This window comes from Euprymna scolopes, chromosome 22 (genome assembly GCF_053919585.1).
Source record: "Euprymna scolopes isolate OS-2025 chromosome 22, ASM5391958v1, whole genome shotgun sequence".
In the NCBI taxonomy this organism is placed as follows: domain Eukaryota; kingdom Metazoa; phylum Mollusca; class Cephalopoda; order Sepiida; family Sepiolidae; genus Euprymna; species Euprymna scolopes.
The window spans coordinates 47874804-47893197 of record NC_136503.1 but is presented as its reverse complement, the minus strand read 5'-3'; the positions used below and the strand labels follow the sequence as shown (position 1 = coordinate 47893197).

Genomic DNA, 18394 nt, shown 5'->3' with positions numbered 1-18394 from the left:
CTAACGGTTATATCTCATAGGATTAGCGAATCTCTTAAGAGGAGAGGGGTTGTTTCTAGGTCAATTGCTCTTGATATATATAAAGCTCTACTTCACAAGACCTCCAACTACAGTATAACTGGGAATGTCTTCTCAATTATTAAATCATTTCTCTCTGATAGGTTTATAATAGTAGTGGTTGTTGAGCAGAAATCAGAAGCTCACAGTATTAATGCTGGCGTCTCTCAGGGTTCTATCCTGGGCCCAACTCTCTTCCTGATCTTCATCAATGATTTCCCAAATCCTATTCTTAGATCATTCATCGACATCTATGCTGATGATGCTATCATTTATGGCAATATTTCAAAGGCCAAGATCTATCTGATGCTCTCTCCTCTGATCTTGAGCACATGGTGACTGGTTAATTTTAATGCATCTAAAACCAAGCTTCTATCTTTACATCATCAATGCTCTGATACCTGCCTGGCATCAATTGAAATGAATTGCTCTTGTCTTGGGAAGGCTCCATGTTTTGACAAGCTTCTGAGTCTGACCTTTGCTTCTGATCTGAAATGGAACACTAACATCAAATCCGTTGCCAAGGTTGCCAGAAAAATGGCGGGATCATTCTACCGCACCAGTAGATATCTCACTGCTAATGCAATCCTCTAATTATTAACTCTTGTGTTTGTCTTTTTATTGTTAAAAAAGAAATAATTTAAGTAAAACGCAAACAGGTCACAAATATTACATAAACAATTAAAATATTGATTAAAATTCGTTATAAATTCTTTTATTTATATATTATTTTTTGAGTAGAAAACAAGTTTAATTTTTTTTCGAGCGTTCTAAAGTGTTTATTATAAAAAAGTATTCTTCACACGCATGCAATATTTCTATGAAAATCAGGCTCCTTTCACGGAATGTGAACTGAACACTATTTCAATAACAACACCAGTTTTTTTGTTTTTTTTTTAAGTGGAAGAAAGGCACTAGCCGATATATTTGTTATTTTTATAACTTTTATAGTATATGTTAAAAAAAAAAAAAAAATGACCGAATATAATTATTAGTCAAATTCTTTAAGTAGTTATTTTTGTGTAAACAATAAAACACTATTTAGACCAAAATAATTCATTTGGAAACAATACCCAGCATCGGCTGTTTTTCTTTCTTTCTTTACAATTTCCTCTTCATTTTATTATAATACCGTATACTAACTATTCCATAGCTAGACATAACATATACTGATTCAACGTAATGTAATCTATATTTCAATAAAAATTAGGCTGCTTCTACAGAATCTGACCCGAACACAGTTTTATAGTTTGTTTTTTAATGACAACACCAGTTTTTTATCAGCGGAAAAAAAAGACGCTAGCTGACATATTTGTTTTTTATTATTACTTTTACAATATACGTTAAAGAAAGACCAAATCTAATTATTAATCAAATGCTTCAAGTAGTTATTTTTGTGTAAACAAAAAAACCCTATTTAGACCAAAATAATTCATTTTGAAACAATGCCAACCATCGACTGTTTTTTTTTCTTTGTTTATTATAGGAAATGGGAAAGAAGATGAATTTTTGAAACTAGGACTCACAAATTGGAAAGATGGTTTCATCGTCACAAGTAAGCACGCTGATCTGAGTTTATATATAAAGTGAGAATGTGTGTCTGGGGACATTTCTAAACCTATATACTCAATGATTGTTTGATCTACAGACTTGAAATTTGGTATATAGAGTATTCAGACATGTGGAAAACGTTTTAATCTGCTTTCATCTGGAAAAAGGGCTGTTAAGGCATCAAAATTGAAAAATTGGTATGCGGAAGTGATTGGATTTTTATGTTTTGAGGATCGAACCCGAACCATTGAGGCAAAGTTTTAAATTAAAGTGTGAAAAAAAAAAAGTGCGATGTTAATCATTGACCCACCACGAGATGCTAACGGAAACACGTTTGAATTTATTTAATTAGTTGGATTTAGCAGGTGCTCATTTTAATGAGTTAATGAGGTCAAGTTTGACTGCGGGATGGTATTCATTTACTGCTTATATTTAATTTATTTTGTTCAAAGAAAAAATTACAATTAAAAAAAATTGCAATATAAAATTAAAACATTTAAAAAAGTAAATTCTCCAAAAGACAAAACAAATTTAGGCACAAGGCCCTATAAGATCTGGGGAGGGGAGTGTTGCAGGGTCTTTGTAACTAAAGTAAAAATGGCGTCTTTGGCGACTTTACTCTTGACTGGCAACATTTACCACAATACCTCATTCACTCTGTGGAATCTAAAGCTAACTAATGAAAACCCCAGCATTTTTACAAAAAGGATATATATATATACAATTTCTGTATGTGTGTGTGCGCATTTTTTTTTTTTTTTTTAATTTAATTTATTAAAGTGTGTGTGTGTGTGTGTGTGAAAAAGTTCAATTCATTGGAAAAAATAAAAAGTTCTTGAATTTGGAAGAAAAATAGTTCGTGTTGGGGAGTGGGAAATATAGGAAAAATGTACAAAAAATAAATGTTCCTAGTGCATTGTTAGTAAGGTCCCTCCCTAAGCTAATCTAAGTAGTTAGATCGCCTACTGTTTTCCGGGGCACCGAAAACAAGCAGGGAGATCCCTAATGGGGATTGGGAAGACTTCATATCGGGTGTTGGGAGTAAAATAAATCGATTGCTAAAAACAAAAGGGGGGGGAATATCTTTGGTGGCGACCTTCGAGTGAGGGTTGATCAGGGGATGATAAAACAAAAAGATAGGGGGGGGGTAGTGGTAGGGTAGCCTCGGAAGGTTCTCTAGTGCCAAAAAATAAACAAAAAAAAAAAAAAAATCGAGGGGCAGGATCTCATTTGTACCACCAGTCAAGAGTCTCTTTACTTTTTATTTGTCTAACCTAGCGGGATGGACTCCGTAGGACCCAGTACCGCATGTGCCATGCCTATGGTGGTAACACGAATTCAAACTTGGCGCCTCGTCGGATGCACAAGCTAGCGTCATGCACCCACCTCTTGTCAAAGGCCACTCGAGGCAACCTCTTTCAATCGCATCTGATCTTCACTTTAAGCAGATGCTTAAAGTAGACTATCAGATCCCGATCCGGAACAGATATCCCTTCGCGGACTCGCTTGAGGCGTTTGATCCATATGACCATCCTCGCTACTGCTAGTATCGCTAGAAAAACCATTCTTTTCTCCCTAGGCAGCGGCGGATCAATGTTCTCCACAAAATATGATTCGTCTAGTTCAAGCCAGAACTCGGCATCGATGCGAGCCGTTACCTCGTTGACGTACCCTAGGAGGGACTTGAGCCTGCTGCAGCGGAAAAAGGCATGACTGACAGTTTCTCTCATGTCTTCGTCGCAGCGCAGGCAGTAGACCCGGGTTTCTTCATTGTAAAGGTTGAGTTCCTCAAGGAGGGGCAGTGCGTTCCGGACAAGTCGCCAGGTAAGGGAAAATTCCGAATTTGTAAGAAAGTCCCGTCCCGGCGCCCAACTCCACTGGGAGCGGACCTCTTCCAACGACATCCCCGTCCGTTTCACTAGCGGTTCCTTTTTGCTACGCCCCACTAGCTCCCGATAAAGCCTGTTCCTAGACTGTTCGAGGACACTGGTCCCCGGCAACGCTCTAAGTGCGGACCGGCATTCAGCGTAGAATGTTTGTTCCCCCCTCGGTCTCCGCCGTGCTTCGACCGAGGGGTCAGGTGTGAGATTGGAAAACAAGCTTTCAACCGCAGTGACCCATGGAACGTCTACGTACAATGAACGGCTCAGGAAGGCCAACCTCTCTGCGTGCTTGTGACACATGAGATCGGGCAGTCCCAAGCCTCCCTCACTCGGATTTCGAACACAGACCTCTCTGCAAACATAATGCTTACCCTCGTTCCACAAGAGTGTGGCAAGGTGCTCCTGTAAGCTGATTCGTCGTTTTGTAGGGAGGGGAAGTACAGACAGACGGTAAAGGATGAGCGGAAAGACGTATGTAGCACACGCCTCCGCTCGACCCTTCAAGGACAATTTCCTTCGAACCCAAGTCTTAACAGAGGATTCGACCTTGGTCTCTACTTCCGACCAGTTTTTCTTCAGCTGGAGACCCGGTCCGAACCACACACCAAGGATCCGGACCGGGCCGTCGGTCCAACTGAAGATGCCCGGAAGCGAATTTACTCCGGTCCAGGCACCCAACCGCAGACCCACCGACTTACTGCGATTGAAGACGGCCCCCGTAACTTTTTCATATCGAGCGAGCGCTTCGGTGACCACTTGAATGTCCGTGGGGCAAGACACGAACACGGTGACGTCATCGGCGAACGCGGAAACCCTGGCTCGTGTGCCTCCAGGGAGAGCTATCTCGCGCAGGACTGGTGTAGTCGCCTCGTCCCTTAACTTGTGAAGGAGGGGTTCCAACGCCAGGACGTACAAGAGAGGCGACAGCGGACAACCCTGTCGCACCGACTGGGAGACGGCAAAAGACTCCGACAGCTTACCGTTGATCTGCACCGCTACCGTCGGCCTGTCATACAGTACAGAGATCCACTTGCGGAAGTCCGGATTAAATCCGGCGGCCTCCAGCACAGATCCCAGGAACCTATGGTCCACCCTATTGAAAGCCTTGGACTGATCCAAACTGATCAGCGCGGCCTCGGCGTCGTCTTCTGTCCCCTCTATGATCGTGCATATCAGATGAAGATTGTCCTGAATCGATCTCCCCTTCACAGCATAGCTCTGGTCTGGTTCGATCAAGTCAGTGATGACAACCTGCAACCGATTCGCAAGAACCTTGGCCAAAATCTTTAACTCTGTGTTTAGCAGAGTCAAGGGCCTGAAATCGTCTAAATCTTCCTCCCCACCATGCCGTTGACCTTTCCTCAGCAATGTGATCACTCCCTTGGTCACCTGCCCAGGGATGGAGCCCTGAACAAACCAATGGTTGAAAATATCCTTCAGAATAGGGACCAACATGGGCGACAGCCTCAAGTAGAATTCGTAGGGTAGACCATCAAGCCCCGGGGACTTGTTGCAGCCGACCTGCCTCAACGCAGTAATGATCTCATGTTCCGCGACAAGCCCATCACAGCTAGCCGCTCGCGCTGCCATGAGGCGGGGCGAGTCGGCCAAATAGCTGCCAAACTCTTCGACCCTGAGTCTGGGTAGTTGGGTGAAGCGCTCCGATAGATGCTTCCGAAACCCCTCGCAAATCTCCCGCGTCGACATGAGGGTGTGCCCTTCCAGGTCGTTTACCTTTCGAATGTACCCGTCCGAGCCGCGCCTTAGAGCAGCCTTACGCTCAACAGCGTCAACATTAACAGCCTCGTTCGAGACTTTCATTAACCTAGCCCTAACTATCTGGCCCTCGTACCGCTCGCTAGCCAAGCGGCTGAGGTCTTGTCTAGCTAGTGCTATCTCTAGGGGGTCCCCACTCTCCAATGCCTGGGTCAGCCTATTCTCTGTACTCTTCTTGGCCTTAGCCTTATCTAGTGCGAGGCGTTGGCTGTACCTGACCGAGAAACGTCTAATCTTAGCCTTGAGACCAACCCACCACTTACTCCCGGTAACCGCCCCCACTAATGCCCGTTGGATTATCTCTGTAACCTTCAACCGGTAGTCCTCCAGCTCCAACAAGGTGCTGCTGAACTTCCAGTATCCAGCCAGTCTAGGCCTAGGGCTCAAGTTCAGACGGGCCATAACTAGTTTATGGTCCGAGTGTCCTAAAAAGTGGAACGTGGGGCAAGATAGGAAATCTACATCGCCTCTTCTAACTAACATCCGATCCAAGTAAGTACTTGGATGGGAAGGCATATTAGGATGCCACGTCCACATCTCCCGCCCCGGGTGGTCCAGACGAAATCTGTCGACCAGGTCGCACGAAGCCATCAGGTCAGACAGACTGCTGTCACACCACACCGACCCGCTAGTCCCCCCGACCTTATCTATCCTGGGATCAAGGATGGCATTCCAATCACCCATTAAGATTACTCTCTCTGGATCATCTACAAAGCCCTCCACCTGTCGAAAGAAGGAAGCCCACTCCACAGCGGAGTTGGGCGCATAAACTGCGACTATCCGAAACACACTGCTATTAACGGCAACATCGACAACAATCGCCCGCCTGTCCCCGTCTGCGTGAACCACATTCACCGACGCTGATAGGGTGCGATTTACTAGCAAGGAGATTCCACGACTATAGGTATTGCCATATGCTGAGTAAACATCGTAATTGTTCACCAGCACCTGACAATCCCCGTCACAAGTAAAGTGGGTCTCCTGTATAGCGGCAATATCTACCTTGAGGGACACCAGATCTCTCAGCACGCGCGCGGCCTTGCTTCGACATCTGAGGCCCCTCACATTATAAGTAGCCAAGTTTAAAGCCATGGTCACCTACCTTATACAGTGTCACACACGGGCCTGAAATCCTCGGGGGTGAGGATGTGGCAGGCCTGTCCAAGGCTTCCGGTCAGTAGATCTGCCGAGGGTACTCCATTCTTGGCCACACCTCCCACGTCCAGGGGGAAGGTTAGTTTAAGTGCCCTGTAGAATGAGGGGTGTATATACACAGGGACTCTGCCCTCGCACTTATAAAAGAAGTTTTTCAGTGATGGATGGTCCCTGTCCACCAGCTGCTGGCCCGGGATCGCATCCTTAGCTGCTTTGATCATGGCCCAGAGGCCTTGAGTTCTTGTATCCTTGTTGACCCTCACAAAGGTGGTCAACATGGGAGCGTCCTTAAATTTTGTTTGGTCCGCTACGCTGTCACCATCCACGTAGGCGAGACCCCTCAACTTGTTATACCGGACCTTTTGCTGTCCTTTGAGGTCCGGTCTTGTTTGGTGTGGGTCTAGCTCGCAAATTCTGCCTCCTGGCAGGAACGGTAGTTTTTTAGTTCGTTCCGTGCGAACTGGCCTTGTTGGGGAAGGGGGGCTTTTAGGTTGGGGGTGAGGGGAGGGGGGTGGAGTGGGTGTAGCTGTCACAGTTCCTTCCTGGGGTGGTTTCTCACAGGATGGGGGTGGTGCAGGGTTTCTGGGGGCTTTAGGGAGATCTGGGGAGGGGGATAGTTTTTCTGGTTGCTGGGGTAGAGGGGTGGCGGGGGGCTCTGCTTGTGCATCTGTTTTCGCGTCCTCCTCAGTAGGAGTAGGGGGGTCGGCGCGCGTTTTCCGACTCTTCCTCCTTCTGGCCCTTCTGGTCTCCGTTGCACTCAGTTTGGCTGGTGCTGGAGTTGTCTCCTCTTCCTCCGACACTGCCTCCTCCTCCTCAGATTCTTGTAATTTCCTCTTGTTGGAGGAGGGGGGTGCCTGAGTGTCCATATTGTCCACCTCAGTGATTGGGTTTGACTCAGGCTGGTCTGTGGACTCTGTCTGCAGGGTGGGCTTTTTGGCGGTCTTTCCTTTCTTGGTAACTGTCGTCCACCCTGCTTGAGTTTCGGGGGCACTAGTGGATTGAGTGGGTGCTGCGGCTTGGTTGGGTGTTTTGGCTGGTCCTGTCGACTTGCCCGCTGCCTTGGCTGGGTTTTCTCCCACATTTCTCTTGGGGCAGTCCTTGGCCATGTGCCCCTGTTGTTGACACTGCCAGCAATGGGGCCTCCTCCCCTCCACTATAAGGGAGAGCGTCCATTCCCCGAACTTCAGTGTGGCGGGGATTCCGAAAAATCCTGTTTTGTCCAGGACCATATGGATCTTGTAGTCCCCGGTCATGATGTTCCTCAGACCGCGGACCGGCGTCACTTCTTCCACGTCCCCATACTGGCTGAGGATGGCACCCAGTTGTTCAGCCTCCATGTAGCAGGGGACGTTTAGAACAGAAACATTTGCCCTCCTCTTATTCATGTAAATTGGTTGTAGCTTAATGTTTCTGCTCTGGTGATAAGTCCTGGACAGCTTGACTGCCTCTTCGGCGGTAGGAAGCAGAACATCCCATTGTGCGTAGCTCCTCCTGCAGATGTAATTTGCCGGGATGTTCTGCTCCAGCAGCATGTTCACCATTGTGTCTTTGTTGACACCGGTCAGGCTTCTGGTCCTCGTGTCTGATGTTATCAGAGAGAGGACTCTCTGCTGCAGTCCTTCCACCTGACCCGGGAGAGGCCGGATCTCGTTTTCCCTGGTACACTCCTTGTAAGTGGAGTCAAAGAGTCTCCTGTAGTCTTCCGGTGTCATCTTCTTTTTCTGCTGTTCCTTGGGGCCCCATGCTGATCCTCCATCCTTTTGGCTGTTTACTGGACCCGGGACGGGGGGTTTAGCTGGTGCAACTTGTACTGCCTCCGTTGTGGGTGTTTCTGGCCCTGGAGGCTGGCCTTTTCCGGACAGAGATGGCCAGTCCGCATTTAAAGTTGTTGCGTGCTGGCGCTCCCTGCTCTCCGGAACGTTCTCCTTCCTCTTCCTCTTTTTGAGTTGCTGGGTGGCTGCCTCTTGGGGAGACGGAGGTCTCCCCCCCTCCGGGGGATGTGTCCCTAGTGGCTGCTGTTGCGGTTTCACTAGACCGGGGTGTCGCACCCACCAGTTGGATTTTGTTGACACTGGTTGGCGCGTCCTCCCCATCCCTGGATTTCCCCTTTACGTTGTTGCCCTCTTGGGGAGTGCTGGAGGGCAGATGACTGGTTTCTTCGAACAGTGATTTGAGGGAGGCTAACGTGTCTTCAAACAGCACCTCGGTATGGTGGGTGGTGCTGTTTTCCTCCCTCTCTCTTGCTGCTGGAACTTTGCCCTTTAGGGGAGTGGGGTTGCGTTGTTCCGGTGTTCCACCCTTTGCTTTGCAGTTCAGGAGTGCAGCTGGAGAGATTCCCGCTACATAATCCTCTGCAGGCGTTCTTGCCTTTTCCGCCGGGTGGCCCTCGTGGGGAGCAGCAGTTGTAGGTGGTTTTTCGGGGGTTGCCGCGGGCTGCGGCCCTACCCCTTCGTCAGTTACCAAGGTCGCCGCGCGCTGGGGCCCTACCTTGTTCACTGGCGCCTTTTCGCCGGGAGATACATTAGCTCCCTCACCTGGGGAGTCGTCTGCGGGGGTGATGTTGCGCATTTGGGGTGACGTACTCCTCCTGCCTGGCATCATGGCGGTAGCACTGGCCGCTGACGCGGACCAAAGTGTAGTGGGGAGAAAAGAAAACCCAGGGGAATGGAGGGGGAGGAGCGGGCTCAGAAGAGATTAGTGTTTTTGACCTCCCCTCACGGGGATGTCGGGTTAGCAGCTCAAATCCCCCCGCGAGGGGGGAGAGCAGAGAAGAAAGACGCAGTGGGTGCTAGCGGGTCAGAGTGCCGCGTCGCAATTAAGAGAGAGAGGGGATAGGCATCCCTGCCCACAGAGGGGAGCAGAAACGAAGCACCCGCCCTACCCCACGTCACCCTATCCACTAACTACCCCAACGGAAGCGAGAAAGTGAACCCTGTCTGCTCGATCCACTAGGAGAGCAGCGAAAATAGACAAAGTTTTGGCCTGGCAGGTCAGAGTGCTGCTCAGGCAATTAAGTGGTGAGAAATTAGACCATCCCCTGTCTCTAGAGGGAAGAGACCGGAACGAAGAAAAAACGCATGCAAAAACTACCAGCTAGTGGTGTTGGTCCCGAAATTCCAGTCTCCCAAAAGAGGGGATCGGTTTTCGGGTCCAAGCTCCCACAAATGTGGAGTCGGTCCTTTAGCTGAACGCTTTTTTTCCCACCCCCAAGATCTTATAGGAAAAAGACTAATCCACATGCGGCGAGCGACAAATATTGAATATTTATCTTCCCGAAATCAACCAAATTAAATAGACAAGCGAGCTTCGTTGTTAACTGTGAGATATTACGATTTATATGTGATATATATATATGAACCGACCGACCACTTTTCTGAAAGAAGCCTTTTGTAGACACACAGAAAAAGCGAACACACATACATACATACATTTTCGCTTTTATATTTATAGAAGATATATTTTTTTTTACATAGGCATTACCACTTATCAAGGCTAAGCGGCCATTCGAGGATAAGGGTTAAGGAGTGTACAGTAGAAATTGGACAATATAGTTATCGTTAGTAATGGAAATTCGGTAAATTTGTTAACAAGTGGAACGGCTCATCAGGAACTTGTTTACGTTAGACTTGAAGTCAACCATATTGTAGTCAGCTGGAAAGCAGGAAAACGGAAGACAATTCTACAGGCGTGCAGTTCTAAGAAAGAAGCTTTGTTCATGGAATCTACGTTTAGGTTTAGGCACAGATAAAGAGTGGGGGAAATTATTGATAGTGTTTTCAGCTAGACGAGTGTTTCTTATGAAAATTTGGCGAGGGAGGACCATAGACTGAAGCTCAGTTGAACATTTTCCATAAAAATAACGATACAATAGAGACAAACTCTCAACATCTCTTCTGTGAAATAGAGGTTGCAGGGAAGAGAAAAGGACATCTCCTACGAGGCTATGAAGTCTATTTTGAACTCTATCAAGGCAGGACAAGTCCTTTCTAGCAGCTCCTGCCCAGATGTGGCAACAGTATTCCCTCCTTGGACGTACCTGGCTCTTATATAGATAGAGAATTGCATCAGCAGTGAGATATTTACTAGATCGATAGAAGGATCCCACCATTTTTCCAGCAGCCTTGGCAACAGATTTGATGTACCTGTTCCATTTAAGATTAGGAGTAAAGGTCAAGCCCAGAAGCTTGTCAAAACTTGAGGCCTCCTCAAGACGAGAGCCATTCATTTCAACTGATGCCAGATGGGGATCAGAACGTTGATGATGTAAAGAGAGAAGCTTGATTTTAGATGCATTAAAAGTAACCAGTCACTCCTTTCCCCATTGTACCACGTGCTCAAGATCAGAGGAAAGAGAATCGGAGAGAACTTGGTCATTTACTGACTTAGATGTGCTACCATAGATGGTAATGTCATCAACATAAATGTCTACAAATGATGTAAAGATGTGATGTGGAAGATTATTAATGTAGATCAGGAAAAGAGTTGGGCCCAGGATGGATCCCTGAGGGTCTCCAGCATTAATACTGTGAGCTTCTGAATTTTGCCCCTCAACTACTACTCTTATGAACCTGTCAGAAAGAAATGATTTAATAATTGAGAAGACATTTCCAGCTATACCATAGCCAGAAATCTTGTGAAGTAAACCTTCATGTCATACCCTATCAAAGGCCTTAGATATGACAAGAGCAATTGCCCTAGAAAGGTTGCCTCCGGCGAGAGATTTGCTAATCCTATGAGATATAACTGTAAGCACATCTGCTGTAAATCTAACAGAATGGAAACCATATTGTGTGTCACTAAGAAGTTTATTTTTGAAATGGTTGATTACTTCTCTATTTAATACAGATTCCAGCAACTTACTCATGACGCACAGGAAACTTATTGGCCTGTATTGAGAGGGGGATGAGTGATCACCTGAATTCTTAAATGCAGGGCATACTGATGAGATTTTCCAGGGTGATGGGAAGCAATCTCCTTAAGACAACCCAATTACAGAAAATGATTAACAAATACTGAAGGAAAATATGGCACAAGTATTATTCAAAATGTTTCCCTTCAGCTTTCACTACACTACAAAGTTTTTTTGGGAAATTATTTATCGTAGCAAATACAACATCTAATGGCATTTTCTCCCAGCATTTGTTCAATTTTATTTTAAAAGCTTCAATATTTTGACAAGGAGTAGAGCCGGCTTCAGTCTCCAGGATTGACAACAAAGAATAATCAAGAGCGTTAAGATCAGCTGATGAGGGAGATCATTCTTCTTTGGTGATTCAGGAGAAAGTTGTCTCTACACTACTGCTGTGTTTCATGAGCAGTTTAGCTTTTCACACAATCTTGTTGGAGAGCCTAAACTTCATCACCAAACATGGAATTATACGATGGGGTTAGTACACCTTCAAAAATGTCCTCAATGTAATGTTCTTTATTAAACTTGACCCATTGAGGAAGGAAAAACAAGTGAAGATTTCCCTCTTTCAGAAATGGCTGCTCAGACCATCACTAATGTCGGTTTCTGAGTTCTGAAAATCTTTCCTGCATTATCAGGTATTACCTCACGACATCTCACAAGGACTCGATCATTTTGATGCTTGTGGGACTGTTGATGCGAGAATAACTTTTCATCCATGAAGATGATGTTATTGAGTGTGCCATCTCTGATATGGTTTGACAAGAGTTGACTTCTGATGAGTGTCTTTGCAATTGTGGGTGCAGAGAGAAGTTGTCGCTTTTAGAGCTTGTAGGGTGACATTTGTAGGTCACTTCGACATATCCTTCGCATAATCCTTTGTAATGTTTGTGCTTTGCTTGCCATTTGTCTCATGGATCTTTTCGAATTTCGCCTGATTTTTTCCCTAACATTTTTGATGAGTTTAGGTGTTCTTAAGGTGGGGGGTAAGGCCTGATCATTGTCTATTTTTGATGAATGAAGTTTCCAGGTAATGATCAATCGTCCTTTTTATGAATATTTTGTTGGTTTTGAGGTTTTTCCCTAACTTAAATACTTCTGGTGGACGCAAGATGTTTATTCAACTTCTCATGTTGCTCTTTCATTAATCTTCTCTTCAATTCAACAAACATTGTTAAAAATGAGTATTTCTTGTTTCTGAAAAAATAAAAGATCATACATTACATTATCATATAATGACAATTAAATAGTAAATTTATTTTAATATTATCATAAAAAATAGTTCCGAAATTTTGTCACAGTACTTATGCCCCACCCTGTATAAAGATAGTAAGGAGTCTACGTGGATCTATCAACATTCAACATTTTTTCATGCCTTGTCAGGACTCTGATTGAATCTCACCGCCTGAAAATGGCAACAAAAGCAAAAATGAAATAAGATTTTCCAGAAATTCTTCAAACAAATGGCAAACGGGACTTTTTATTTATCCATCTTAAATTTCATCTATCTTCGTCTCGCACCTTGTTTAGGTTATCTGCACACTTTCTAGTTCCTCCCATTTGTTTCCTTCACCCTTTTTAGAACTTGGGTCTGATAGTTTAGTTCAGGTCTGTATTCTGTGGGAAACAAACATGGCAACTGGTGAAAATAATAGAGAATACAGACCCGAATATTCCTAAAAACCAACTTTTTAAAGGTAATTCGGGTTTGTATTACTGTACACATAGATACGAAAAAGTTGTCAAAAAAACAAATATATAACAAATAAATGTTATCAAAGGCAAGGTAAGTTACTTTTCTACCAAACTGGATACATTTTTTGTGTTTTTATTCAATGAAACATGTTTATTCAGCTCGAAAAACATGCAGTGTTTACCAATGTATTGGAAAATTCAAAATGGCGCCCGACATTCTCTTTAAGATGGTAAGTTTGGGAAAAGGTGTTATAAATAATAAACTAGATAAAATACTATTTAAAAAACACCGAATATATGTCAAATTATGTCACGGTAATATATAATGAGCGAATTTCTAACAGTATTTTGTCTAGTTTATTATTTATAACATCTTTTCCTGAACTTACCGTGTTAAAGAGAGTGTCGGGCGCCATTTTGAATTTTCCAATACATCGGTAAATACTGTGTTTTTCGAGCTGAATAAACATGTTACATTGAATAAAAACACGAAAAATATATCCAGTTTGGTAGAAAAGTAAGTTATCTTGCCTTTGATAACATTTATTTGTTATATATTTGTTTTTTTTGACAACTTTTTCGAATCTATGTGTACAGTAATACAAACCCGGTAATTCTTTAGTTGGTACTTTAGCACACACTGACCATTAATTGATTGATAAATGAAAATTCCTGTTTGTGTGTGTGTGTGTTCTTGTCTAGTTCTCAAATATTGCGGATCGATTTATTGCATTAGAAACTCTGCACACGTTTTAAGTATAACAAATAGTTTTTCTGTTAATTTAAAAATTGTAAATGTTGGGTGACGAAATTTAAATTCGAAAAAAAAAAAAAAAAAATCTACAAAAGTTCTATACTTGTAACACCCCCTAAACAATTAAAAAGCATTAAAAACTACGTAACACACACATAAAAATGAACCACATTTTGTTTTTAAAACTTTATTTCAAATGTCTTCTAAAAATCTCTTCGCTATGTGATAAGTCACTTCATTATGCATGTGTGCACACGACTGCATCATATAAGAAAATAGTACTGAAGGCGTTGAAATGACGTGAAATAGTCCCAGGGTCCAGGGGTTCATACCATGCAAACGGTAAATTTGCGACGGGTTTGATTATCAGATTTGTTGTCAGCGGCAGCGGCCTCGAATAACTCTAAAAAACCAAATTAGTGTTCTGGTGTACCTATTTACAATGCCTCCACACGGGGCAGAGTTAGACACTAGAGTGTTCTGTTGTAGCGTAAGGTAACATTTACCAAAAAAAAAAAAAAAAAAGACAAAAATAAAATAAAATTAGAGGGGCCAAGCTCTTTCAGTTCCGCCTTTTTTGTTATAAAACCTTGTTACATGTAGTTGAAAAAATTTTTCTTTTTCTTTTTACAATTTTAGTAAAATAGAGTTATCTCCCTTAGAATAACGAGTTGTTAATACGAATTGGCATTTTTTTTTTTTTTTTAGATTTCATGCATAATACAAAATAGATATTAACTCCAATAGATTTCTGTTTATCATGTAATAATCTAAAAGTATAAGAAAATACTTTTTTATCGCTTATACACAATTTTTAGAGTTAGTATTAAGAATTCATTAACTGCTTTAAAAAAAACATATCATATGAAGGATCCGGAGATAAGAGATCATTTTACGTTAAATAATTGTTTTCCTAAAAAAAAAGTATAATCACATTTTTTTTTTTTTTTTAAGGAATGATTTGGCCGAGAATCGAAGCAGTTAAGCGAATAAATATTTAAAAACAATGATAATAGGAAAAGCGGAAGTGACGTAAGGAGACTATAACCACGGCACGGCCACCGAGAGTAAGAAGTGGTGGTGCTATCCAATTTGAAATCACACCGGAAGTCACGTTCATACGAGATTTAAACGTTATCGCTCTCTTTTTCATCCCATATCAGCCATCATGGGTACGTGAGTTTTATCCGCTCTTTAATTTCTTTCCATCTTGTTATTTTCAAATGTTTTTTGTTCTGTTTCTTTTCATATTTAGAATGTTTAATGTTTCGTGATTAACTTTGTGCAGTTTTTTCCTCAATATTTTTAGTTAAAGTTAGCGAATAATTTTGATTAAACTTTGTTTGCTCCATGACAATGTGAGGCCATGCAGCGGCAGACATTGTAAGCTAGTTAAAAGTTCACCGAAAGACAAAAATCTATTAACATAAAAAATATTTATTTTATTTAAGAATCGACACGTCTTTATTTTTGTTTTTTTTAAAATTGTACATGTTCGTCTCGCATATTGTTTATACCATATTTCTCCGATATTTCTTCTACATGGCCAAGGCTTACAATGCTTTAATTTGGTTATATTTTTAATCTGTTGAGTGGAGATATGTGATGACTTTTTCAATGCCATCTTTCGACTGAAAAAAAAAAATGTTGATAGTGAAATTGCTGATATCTCTGCGGTTTAATAGTTTCTGAATCTTCGAATGACTAACATAATGCAGCCGCCATTTTAATTTTGACTTGTGACCGTGTTCTACGAGCACATGCAAAATGAATGAAATCAAGTTATTGGTTTTGAAATTTTAGATTTACGAGTAAAGTTAGTGATTATGACCCCCTACCCAATCGTGCTAACGTTTAACAAACATTGAATAACTATCAGAAAAGCGAGTCATTTTAAATACAAGTATGAATCCACGTGGAATGCTATAAAAAGAACACTGTTCCATTATGTGTCGTAAATGAAGCTAATTAACAACTAAGTAACGTTTTTTTGTTTTTTTTTTGGGGGAGGGGGGTATTTTTCTATATAGATTCGGAAAAGTTTTTCAAAAGTATCAAAGGCAAGATAAGTTACTTTTTTACATAACTGGATAAGTTTTTAGTGTTTTTATTTAATGTAAAATGTTCGAAAAACGAGTAATGTTGAACCCTGCCGGAGAACAAAAGATGACCACGATGTCTTTATAGACTCGATCACTTAAAAATAAATTAATCAAAATGATGGTACAAATAAATGTTACGGTGACTTTACATTAAATAAAAACTTTTCCAGATAGGTAACCCCTATTTGGCCTTCAGGTCAAGATCAAAGTGTAGTATCCGATACTGCGCTTCAATTTTTTTCTCAATGGAGAAGTAAGTCCTTCACGACTAAGACAATTTTTATTTTTGTTCCTTTTCGCCACATTACAAAACGACCCTGGTGTCTAACTCTGCCCTCGTGGGGAGGAAAAGTAAACAGGAACACTTTTTTTTTTTTAATATATATTCTTACCTGTATATAGTAATACAAGCCCGCCACCCCTCTATATATACTGAGAATATTTCCTCGTTTTTCTCAACCGGAAATGCATGCAACTGAGGAGGACCACTTAAGAATCTCATGAAAATTCAGGTTTGTATTACTGTACACATAGATTCGAAAAAGTTGTCAAAAAAAAAAAAATCAAAGGTAAGATAAGTTACTTATCTACGTAACTGGATATGTTCTTAATGTTATTTAATGTAACATATTTGTTCAGCTCGAAAAAGTGTATTGAAAAATTTGGGTTTGTATTAATGTACACATAGATTCGAAAAAGGTGTCAAAAAACAAATATATAACAAATGTTATCAAAGGCAAGATAAGTTACTTTTCTACCAAACTGGATATATTTTTCGTGTTTTTATTCCATGTAACATTTATTCAGCTCGAAAAACATAGTGTTTACCGATGTATGGAAAATTCAAAATGGCGCCCGACACTCTCTTTAAGATGGTAAGTTTGGGAAAAGGTATTATAAATAATAAACTAGACAAAATACTATTAAAAACCCGCCGAATATATGTCAACCTATGTCACGGTAACATATATTGAGCGAGTTTTTAACAGTATTTTATCTGGGTTTTTATTTATAATACCTTTACCCAAATTTACCGTGTTAAAGAGAGAATCAGACGCCATCTTGAGTTTTCCAATACATCGGTAAACACTGTTTTTCGAGCTGAATAAACATGTTACATTGAATAAACACACGAAAAATATATCCAGTTTGGTAGAAAAGTAACTTATCTTGCTTTTGATAACATATATTTGTTTTTTGACAACTTTTTCGAATCTGTGTACAGTAATACAAACCCAAAAATTTAAAATGGCGACCGACTCTGAGACTCTCTCTTTGACATGGTAAGTTTGAGAAAAGGAGTCATAAATAAAAAAAAATAAACTAGACAAAATACGGTTAGAAACTCTCGATATGTTACCGTGACATATTCGGTGGGGTTTTAACAGTAGTTTGCATGTTTTTTTGTTTTTAACTCCTTTTCCCAAACTTACCGTGTCAAAGAGATCTGGGCGGGCGCCATTTAAAATTTTCCAATACATCGGTAAACACTTTTCTGTTCTTTTTTTGAGCTGAATAAACATTTTACATTAAATAAAAACATATCCAGTTACGTAGAAAAGTAATTTATCTTGCCTTTGATAACATTTATTTTATTTTAATTTTTTTTTTTTTTTTTTTTTTATTATACAACTTTTTCGAATAAACAAGCCTAGGCTTGGTGTCAGTTTCAACCAAAAATTAAAGGATCTGATTATGGTATATAAGGGGCAATTAAAATATTTCCCGTCTTTTCTTTATAAACAAGATTATACTAAGTTGTTTTACCAAGTTTAATTTAGTTAAAAACAAGTGTCCACTCTTCAAACAAAGATGTCTATTATATCCTACCCTTGGTAAATATTTGGGTACTTTTGGAAAGCCATTTTTAACATGGGAAGGGTGTTTTTTGTAACTATCCTGTGTTTCCACCGTACAACTTAATAATAAAAACAATCGTGAAACTTTAATTTAACCTGGAAAAACTTAAATAGCGCGGTACCAAAAATACATAAGCATCAAAATTTGTATTCTTACATCTTTTTTCTTTTTGTCTTTTAAAAATGCCCTATATATAATCTTCAATATACTTTATTTTTTAGCATTTGAAATTAACAATTTGTGCTTTTTGAATTCGTAAAATTCAAAACATTACACAGTTCCTTTTAAAAGATGTTAGATGTTAATGTTTTAAAATGAAATTTGGTGAACTTGTAAAGTTATTTTTGAAATGTTATATAAGCCTCTTTTTAAATGTTTGAAATAAACAATCCATGTTAAATTTTATGCAGACTTGAAAAGAATTGAATAAAAAAAAATACTGGTACGAATAGGTACCGTGCTATTGTCAGAATATTTTTATTTTTATTTTATTTTATTTTTTTTTTAATCAAAATATTTTAAAAGCTGGTCTAAATGACAAATATGGTTGTTGCTAAACCTTTTTCAAAAATTTGAATTTTATTACTATTTACTGGAATTGACAAATGGAATCTGAAAATGAATTTTTAGTCATTGTTATAAAACAAAATGT

The 18394-nt window shown here is 40.9% G+C and overlaps 1 protein-coding gene across 2 annotated transcripts in view; it reads left to right on the top strand.

The window, feature by feature from the left end:
• Window positions 1-18394, top strand: part of LOC145243419 (small ribosomal subunit protein eS8-like) — a 52501-nt gene that overhangs the window by 17185 nt on the left and 16922 nt on the right. The window contains exons 2-3 of one of the 2 annotated variants that reach the window (XM_080106282.1): window positions 1544-1612; window positions 14735-14952. In XM_080106282.1, coding sequence (XP_079962408.1) covers window positions 14949-14952 — 4 coding nt within the window. In that variant the 5' untranslated portion in view covers window positions 1544-1612; window positions 14735-14948. Of the gene's footprint in view, window positions 1-1543; window positions 1613-14054; window positions 14123-14734; window positions 14953-18394 lie in introns of those variants that run through there. The other variant, XM_080106283.1, reaches the window with a different exon arrangement.